We start from the raw sequence: 9,150 nt of genomic DNA on the forward strand, positions 1-9,150 counted from the left end.
GCCCAACAATAGCACAAAAAACGCATTTGTTAATAAATAAAAATAGGAAAAGTGGCAAATATTTATAATAATAAAGAAGGAAAAAAAAGTAATAGTTAAAGCCACAGCGAAATGTGTGGCAAAAAAAGATCAAAGATCACAATAGCGCGCATAATGAGCAGTTATCGAAAGGCGATTTGTTTCATTGTGGATCAGAAAAGCATAAACATTTCAGCTCGCAGTTAGCAAATGAGCGGCAAATAGCCCAAAAAAAAAACCATAAATAATGTACAGTAAAAGAAACGTAAATAAGAGCTACTCATAATGGCAGCTCATATCGAGGGCTGATTGATTTTACACATGGCACAAATAGTCTTGAGCTAAATATATGTAAATTACATATCCATAACTTGGCTGATGATCAATTATTATTATCAGTATTTGGCTAATTAGTCAGAAAAGTAATTTATTTATTGTCTATCGTTGTTTGCTTTACAAACTGCTTCTCATTGTCGCTCAAGTCCTGCTGTGCGCCCACTTTCTAGTGCTACCCAACGGCAATGATATCTATAAATATATAGATTTATATATATACTCATGATTTTATTTATCTTTTTGGGCTTATAACTTTCAAAAAATATCAAAAACTCAAAGAGTATAAATCATATACGCCCATTTTGTATGGGAAACATAGAAATTGATAAATTGATATATCTCAACTGTTTCCGCTGCTCTTTCCAACGGATAATTGCTGACTTGGAAAGGATAGTTATTAATTGCTCTATATATCAGCTAAATTGATCTTATATAAGAGATAAATGAATATGAAGCAGCTCTTTATTCAAGTTGCTTAAGCTACGTGTTTTGCCAAAAAACTCATCTTTGCATAATTTGAGGTCAGAAATCTCACACTGAATTTTAATCAATTTTTGCCTTTAATATTAATTTATTAATATAGATTAGATTTTTATGCCACTGAACTGATGTAGAATATAAATTATTATATAAATTTCCTGCTTCTATAGGATATGCACGACTAAGTGACAGCCCGAACCCAGCTCAGAGCTACTCTTACAATCATTCGATGCTTCTTTACATAATCATGCATAACAGGGCACACACCCATACACCCACATACACACACCGTCTGCTTACTGCGCAGCTTACGCAGTGGCTTAAACTTGGGCTGCAGCATTGGCTTTACTATGGGCACTAAATTGTTGAATAACTTTTTTTCTAGATGGACTTTTTTAATATAAATGCAGCATTTGACTCAGCTCGTCGTCCTGGTGAAGAAATAATATACTTTGTGGCATTTGTCACGCATCATTCTGCATGTTGTGTATATTTGCATAACACAATTCCTATTCCCCAATGGGTTCAGGGTATAACTAGATTGGGCTCCATAAAGATTAAATCTTAAGGGTTGTCAGATATTAAGCTATGCTCTCTAACTATTATCATATTTTTTTATTATAGTAAAAGAAAAAAAAAAATATTTTTTTATTATAATATAAAAAATATCTCTTAACCAAATTAAACTAAATTCAAACAGAGCCAACTAAGATAACAATTCTGACCTTGTTCAATGCCCGGTAGAATCCGAGAGCGATCTAAAAATATAATTCGATGTCCCTTATAAATCCTCTCCACACTTAACACATTGCCATTTGGCTTCGTCTTATCACGATTCAACCAAAAGGCCAATGGGGTGCAGCGCCAAGACAATCTCATAAATTGAATCACAAAAACGCGCCGACAAGGCATTCGACTGTATGCAAAACTAAACCACTGTTCGGCTTCTTTTCAAGTGTGGGTCACAGCTGTTGTTGTTGCATAATTTGTCGCAATTAAATTTTAGCTGGCGGACAAGTGAGGCTCATTACACACCTTCATAAATATCAAGCATACGCAGCGTGCGACAATTGTCAAGATTAGCGATGCATGCAAATGCCAAGCAGATGATCGCAGCCCCCTCATCTGAGTGCCTGACTCGCTGTCTGATTGTGTGATTGTCTCTTGGTCTGTCTGGGTGACTGACTGCCGCGCAGTGACCATGGCCAGGTAATTTTGCAGCCGCCAAAAATCAATGACCGACCGGTTTTGCATAGGCTTTCAGTGTCTTCACTTGGCTCTGTCCATGTCGCTGTAACGTAACAACTTTCGCTGAAACGTCATTCACAACAACAACAACAACAACAACAACGCATACAACAACTGCAAATGGCAAAAGGCAGCAGATAAAGCCAAACGATGGCATCAGCACAAGCAAAAGCAAAAGCCATAGCCAAAGCCAAAAGGCATAGCCAATGATGAAGCAGAAGAAATTTCGATTTCAGTGTCGCCTTTTGCCTTGTTTGGCTATTAACGCAAGTCTAGACCAGTTTGTGGCAGCAAAAACGGAGCAGGAGCAAAAGCAATGGCAACATCTACTTTGAGCTCCATTTGTAGCTAACAAATTTTTGTCAGACTTTCGAGTGCTGCTGCTGCTGTTGCTGTGGCCACTGCTGCTGGAAGAGACTCATTTGAATAATTGAAAACCACTTGCACTGCAATTAAGAGCATAAAATGAAATGTTTGATTTGCTACACGTTTCAGAGTCATTCAAAATTGACTGCACTCGCTTCAATTGCCGGAAAATTTCGCTCCATCTTCAGCAGCGAAACGCCGAAACAACAAACGAGAAACCCAGCCTAAGAGTCAAATGACTTTGCAGCAGACACGCTACACACACACACACAATCTCGCATACACCGGAAATTGTTAAACACATGCCATGCGAGCAAGCGCTACAGATAGTCGTATAAAAGTAGAAAGAAAGAAAACCCAAATCCCCAATTTGAGCACACGGTCACGCCCCTTTTGGAAGGCGACGCGACAACATTCTCATGCCCAGCATATTTTATGTATTTATGTGAGACATGGCCAAAAAATTGACTTTCATACAGCCATCACGCAAATCGTCAGCATAGAGAGTCTGGCTTAGATTGTCTCTGTGTGTGTATGTTTCTATATACATATAAATCCGAGATTGGCTTTTAATTTAAAGCTCAAGACCACCAAGCTGACGACAGCTGAGCAACAACTACACTGGTCAAAAAAACGGGGCAAGAAATTTGTCTGAGTGCTGTCTTAGCCAACTTTTGAATGAATTCGTGATCTGTATATAAGAATTTTAGATCATAGTAAAATTTCTTGCGAAAGACATTTAAGGGAGAAGATTTTTCTGATGTGATAGATCCTATAAAGTTCAAGCTGAACCAAAAGAGAAGTCTATTTAAGTTAGTCCCGCATCTGGTCATATAAGTCTATAAGATATATAATATAATATATTGAATTATAGATCGCTAGCGTCATCTGCATAGTTTATATATAATATTGTATATATATATTATATATATACATCACATACATATATATATATATTGTATATAAACAACCTTGCTATGTGCATGCAAAGCACTTAAATGCCTTGACTGAAAGGAGTCAAACTATTAGCTGATCATGAACTGTTTTTAATGACATTAACATACCTTGAAATCATGTCCTGTAACCATGTTAACAGGGCGCAAAACATGCATGCCACATACCACATGCCACAAGGCGCAACAAAAGTCTGCCACAACTCGAGTGCCAGGCACAGTAGCGTGATGGCCGCAGGACTCCATGGTCGCCATGCAGTTATACGTCGTCTTTATTTTACTGAGCTCTCTGTGCCAGCGGCTGCAAGGCATCGAGTTGGAAGAGTTGCCAGATAAAGATATGCATACTGGTTTGCTGCTGCAGCTATTGAAGCGCATACGCCTGGAACGGGACTATGATACCATCGTCATTTATGGGCGTGAGCCGTGTGTGTTTCATGCACTCCTGCCACAGCTGGAGCTGCCCACGGTGCTGCTCACACAAGGCAGCAGCTGGGAGGATTGGAGCTTCAGCAGCGAGTCGCTGCTTCTCATCTGTACCTCTGATGCGGAGCAGGAACGTAACACAAGAACTTTGCTTAAGCTGCAGCCAGCCCGTCGCTTGGTCTATCTGGAGTTAGAGAAGCAGCCAAAGGAAGTTTGCCAGGCTTACTTTGAGCGGGAGCAGGTCAATGTGGCCATGGTGGATTCAGTGGGCAATCTGTATAGCTGTCGTTGCTTTGAGCAGGAAAACTATGTGCAGCTGGCTGTCAACTTGAGCTCCAGCTACCCAAAAGAGTCCACCGCGCTAATGAGCTTGAACTCCAACATCGACGTAGCATCCGAATCCAACTCCAATTACGCCTTCATTTATGTAGAGCAGTTTAGTAATATGCGCGGATCTCTTATTAGAAGCGAGCCTGATCTACTGGGTCCACGTGCCTTTCTCTATCATAATCCCAGCACAGGAAAGTACGAGATAAAAGGATTTGTTGCTAATCTGATCACAATGTTTGCGGAGCACGTCAATGCAACGGTAAAGCTACGCGATGACATTGGCCTAGGCCAGAGCATCCACTACAAAAACATCGTTCAACGGGTGAAGCTCAATATGCTGGATATCGCTGCCACGCTGTCCAGCACTCTGGACTTTAAGAACTACGACCATCTCTCATATCCGTACATCCACAGCTCGTTTTGCTTTATGATTCCAGTGCCAGCTCGCTTGGACTACAAGGAAATCTATACAATTATTGTGCATCCTCTGGTAACAGGCGTGCTAATCGTCTTATTCTTCATCTTCTCGCTGCTGCTTATCTACAGCCAAGATCTCAATTGGCGCAGGTTCAGTCTCATCAACTTGCTGCTCAACGACCGCTGTATACGCGGCCTTCTAGGCCATGCCTTTCCGATGCCTGCCCAGCCGAGTCGCTATCTAAAGGGCATTTGTATGCTGATCTGCTTCGCTAGTATTATGACCACTACCATGTACGAGTCCTATTTGCAGTCGTATTTCACGCACCCTCCATATGAACCGATGCTGCGTAGCTTCGAGGACATTCTCAACTCTCGCCACAGAATTGCAGTGGAGCGCGAAGAGGCGAAACATTGGCTGCTCAAGAACTTGAGTCTGACCACAAGCAACGCACACCGCGTCCACATCGTGGACAATTGGCAGGAGTTAATAAGGTTGCGCGAGAGTTTCAATATCAGCTTTATTTATCCAACCACGGAACTGCGTTGGTTCTCCTTCAATGAGCAGCAAAAGTATTTCAGTGAGCCCGTTTTCTATTACTCCGAGGATGTCTGCATGAAGCGGTTCCTGCTGCTATCCCTGCCCCTCCGCCGCCATCTGCCCTATCGGCAGCTCTTCGAGAAGCACATTCTGACAATGCAAGAGTTTGGCTTCGCGAAGTTCTGGATGGACAACAGCTTCAATGATATGGTTCGCTTAAAATTGACTTCACTGAAAGATTACAGCCATCCGCTGATGCCGGAGGACCAAGTTTACATCAAAGATCTAACTCGCATTTTTGTATTCTACTTAGCGGCTCATCTATTTGCCTGTATTTGTTTCGCCATCGAGTGTTGCTGGGCAAAGATTTTCGGTCTTAAATAATGCAATTTTGATCAGCTTTTAAATTTAATTATCAATACTTTCTTTGACTCTTCACCAAGTTAATAAAGCGCTTTAAAAATTAAATTGTGAAGTGGCTAAGCAAATGTGTTTCGACTAGGCTTAAGCCATTTTATAAGGAAATATATATAGATAATTAGAGACGGATTTTAAGAGCTAAAGCCAGTTCAAACAAGCGACTGTTGAATGGCCCTCAGCTGATCATGAGCTGGCCATAATGACATAGACATACCTGAAACCATTCGCCAGCTATGTTAATAGCCGTGTTAACTGACTGCAAAACATGCATGCCGCATACCACGAAGCACCACAAAAGCTTGCCACAATTCCAGCCTGGGCCACAGTAGCGTGATGGCCGCAGGACTCGTCGCCATGCAGTTATACATCGTCTTTATTTTACTGAGCTCTCTGTGCCAGCGGCTGCAAGGCATCGAGTTCGAAGACTTGCCCGATAAAGATGTGCATACTGGCTTGCTGCTGCAGCTATTGAAGCGCATACGCCTGGAACGGGACTATGATACCATCGTCATTTATGGGCCTGAGCCGTGTGTGTTTCATGCACTCCTGCCACAGCTGGAGCTGCCCACAGTGCTGCTCACACAAGGCAGCAGCTGGGAGGATTGGAGCTTCAGCAGCGAGTCGTTGCTTCTCATCTGTAGCTCTGATGCGGAGCAGGAACGGAACACACGAACTTTGCTTAAGCTGCAGCCAGCCCGTCGCTTGGTCTATCTGGAGTTAGAGAAGCAGCCAACGGAAGTTTGCCAGGCTTACTTTGAGCGGGAGCAGGTCAATGTGGCCATGGTGGATTCAGTGGGTAATCTGTATAGCTGTCGTTGCTTTGAGCAGGAAAACTATGTGCAGCTGGCTGTCAACTTGAGCTCCAGCTACCCAAAAGAGTCCACCGCGCTAATGAGCCTAAACTCCAATGTCGACGTAGCATCCGAATCCAACTCTAACTACGACTTCATTTATGTGGAACAATTTAGAAATATGCGCGGATCTCTTATTAGAAGCGAACCTGATCAGATCGGTCCTCGCGCCATGCTCTACCGCGATCCCAGCACAGGCAAGTACCAGATGATGGGCATTGCAGCCAACTTGATCAATACGTTCGTGGAGCGTGTGAATGCGACGTTAAAGCTGCGCGATGACATTGGCCAAGGCAAGAAAATTTACTACAAAAACATCTTTCAACGGGTGCAGCTCAATCTGCTGGATATCGCTGCCACGCTGTCCAGCACTCTAGATATGGAGAACTATGACTATCTTAGCTATCCGTACATTCACAGTTCGTTTTGCTTTATGATACCCATGCCGTCGGCTCTGGAGTTCAAGGAAATCTACGCGATCATAGTGCAGCCTCTGGTGGCAGGCGTGTTAATCGTCTTATTTCTAATCTTCTCGCTGCTGTATATCTATAGCGAGGACTTGAACTGGCGCAGGTTCAGCCTCATCAACATGCTGCTCAACGACCGCTGTCTACGCGGCCTTCTAGGCCATGCCTTTCCGATGCCTGCCCAGCCTAGTCGCTATCTAAAGGGCATTTGTATGCTGATCTGCTTCGCTAGTATTATGACCACTACCATGTACGAGTCCTATTTGCAGGCGTACTTCCTAAGGCCGCCACATGAGCCAATGCTGCGCAGCTTCGAGGATATTTTCGCATCTCGCTACAAAATTGCCTTGGAACGCGGAGAGGCGAGTCACATCCTGTTCAAAAACTTCAGTCTGACCACAAGCAATGCTCACCACGCATTCATCCTGGATGATTGGACAGAGCTTTTACGGTTACGTGATAGTTTTAATGCCAGCTTTATTTATCCAGTGACTGAGATACGCTGGCTATCCTTCAAGGAGCAGCAGAAACACTTTAGTAAGCCTGTTTTCTATTACTCCGAGGATATTTGCATGAAGCGTTTCCTGCTGCTGTCCCTGCCCGTTCGCCGACATCTGCCCTATCGGCAGCTCTTCGAGCAACACATTCTGGCCATGGAAGAGTTTGGCATTTCAAAGTACTGGGTAACGAGCACCTTCCACGAAATGGTGCGCTTAAAATTGACTTCATTCAAAGACTACAGCCATCCGGACTCGTATGAAGAGGAGATCTTTTTAAGAGATCTAACCCAGATTTTTATATTCTACTTAGCGGCTCATCTATTGGCCTGCATTTGTTTTGCTATAGAATGTGGCTGGTCAAAGATTTTTGGTATCAAATAATGCAATTTGCATGATGTGACATGAGATGATAAAATATAATATATAAAATTGGGTTTATATCTTTAACAACTTAATAAAAAAGTTGTAAAATTATAGCTAAAATCTGACTTGGAAAACTTGATTTAAATTTTATTCTAAATTTCGTCACAGACTTGACTAAGTTTTTGTTTAAATATTTTAAAGTGCCCTGTACTATATAACACCTGTGCTGCATGAGCTATTAGCTGGCCATTAGCTGTTAACGAGCTAGTTATAATGGCATGAACACACCTGGAATCAGTGGACAGACACTAATTGTGCATTTAGTGGTGTTAACAGGGCGCAAAACATGCATACGACATGTCAAGAGTCGCCACAAAAACATGCCACAACTCGGCTGTCCGTGGCACTTGCGTGAATGCCGCAGGACTTGTCGACATGCAGCTATACATTATCTTTGTATTTCTAGGCTATTTGTGCCTGCAGAGACAGAGTGCTGCTGGCGAGGATAATAAATATAAATATATATATAATAAATATAATATAAATAATATATATATATATATAATAATATAAATAATAAGAAATAATAAAAGTTAAATGAATTTAAAAATATAATTTATATTACTCAATAAGTTTATAGGGGATATGAGTGCTCAGCCAGCTTACAGATTATTATAAATATATATAAAAATAAATGATATTTATGTATATGTATATCTATATATATATATATATCTATATATATATCTATATATATATTGCTGACTGGAGTCATATATATATATACAAATTACTTAAGCTCAAGCTGCCATAATCCGTTATATATTTTACGCAGCTTTACGTATCGCCTTAGCTCCAGCCAACTAATTGCCCTGTCATCGCATATTCGCAGGGCAATCCCCATTGCGTAAGCTTCAAAAAAAAAAAGAAGAAAAAAATCTTACAATCACTTTTTTGTGAACTCTAAACTCTATTAACATACTAATGTAGAGACGCCTCCAACTTCGGCTCATAAATGCTGGCGGATATACCTATATATACATCTATATATATATATCCAGCTATATAGTTGCCACGCATTTCAATTTCCATTTCGATTTAAATGACAAACGCAAATGTTGCCAACGTCCGCACAAAGTTGTCCGTTGTTTTATCTCAGTTTTTTAATGTATTTCTTGATTAAAATCAATATGCGATTTTAAAAGGTATTCAAAATGTCTTTTATCTGTGAATCAATTTGCAGGTGGATTGTGAAAAGTGAAAAAACGAATTGGTAACACGCATTCCATGCGGCGTGGATGATGATGACATGATCCGATCGTTATAACTGACAGAGAGTCTTTGACTATGTTTGAGCTTCCAATCATAACTGCAAGTTCGTTGATAGCTCTTGCAGCAATGCCTCGTCTCTATGGCTGTGGCCATAGATGCTAA

General features: G+C 41.4%; 2 protein-coding genes across 2 annotated transcripts; both read left to right on the forward strand.

Moving 5' to 3' along the window:
* Positions 1 to 3,645: 3,645 nt before the first annotated feature.
* On the forward strand, positions 3,646 to 5,499 carry LOC111597664. Its single transcript, XM_023312487.2, has one exon. The coding sequence runs from the start codon at positions 3,646 to 3,648 to the stop codon at positions 5,497 to 5,499; it is 1,854 nt and encodes a 617-aa protein (XP_023168255.2).
* A 369-nt stretch (positions 5,500 to 5,868) lies between these two features.
* LOC111597663 lies at positions 5,869 to 7,734 on the forward strand. Its single transcript, XM_023312486.2, has 2 exons — positions 5,869 to 6,407; positions 6,483 to 7,734. Exons 1-2 carry the CDS (start codon positions 5,869 to 5,871, stop codon positions 7,732 to 7,734), a joined length of 1,791 nt encoding a protein of 596 aa, XP_023168254.2.
* Positions 7,735 to 9,150: the final 1,416 nt, after the last annotated feature.

The sequence above is a fragment of the Drosophila hydei genome, unplaced genomic scaffold (assembly GCF_003285905.1).
Source record: "Drosophila hydei strain 15085-1641.00,03,60 unplaced genomic scaffold, DhydRS2 tig00008122-arrow-pilon, whole genome shotgun sequence".
Classification (NCBI taxonomy): Eukaryota; Metazoa; Arthropoda; class Insecta; order Diptera; family Drosophilidae; genus Drosophila; species Drosophila hydei.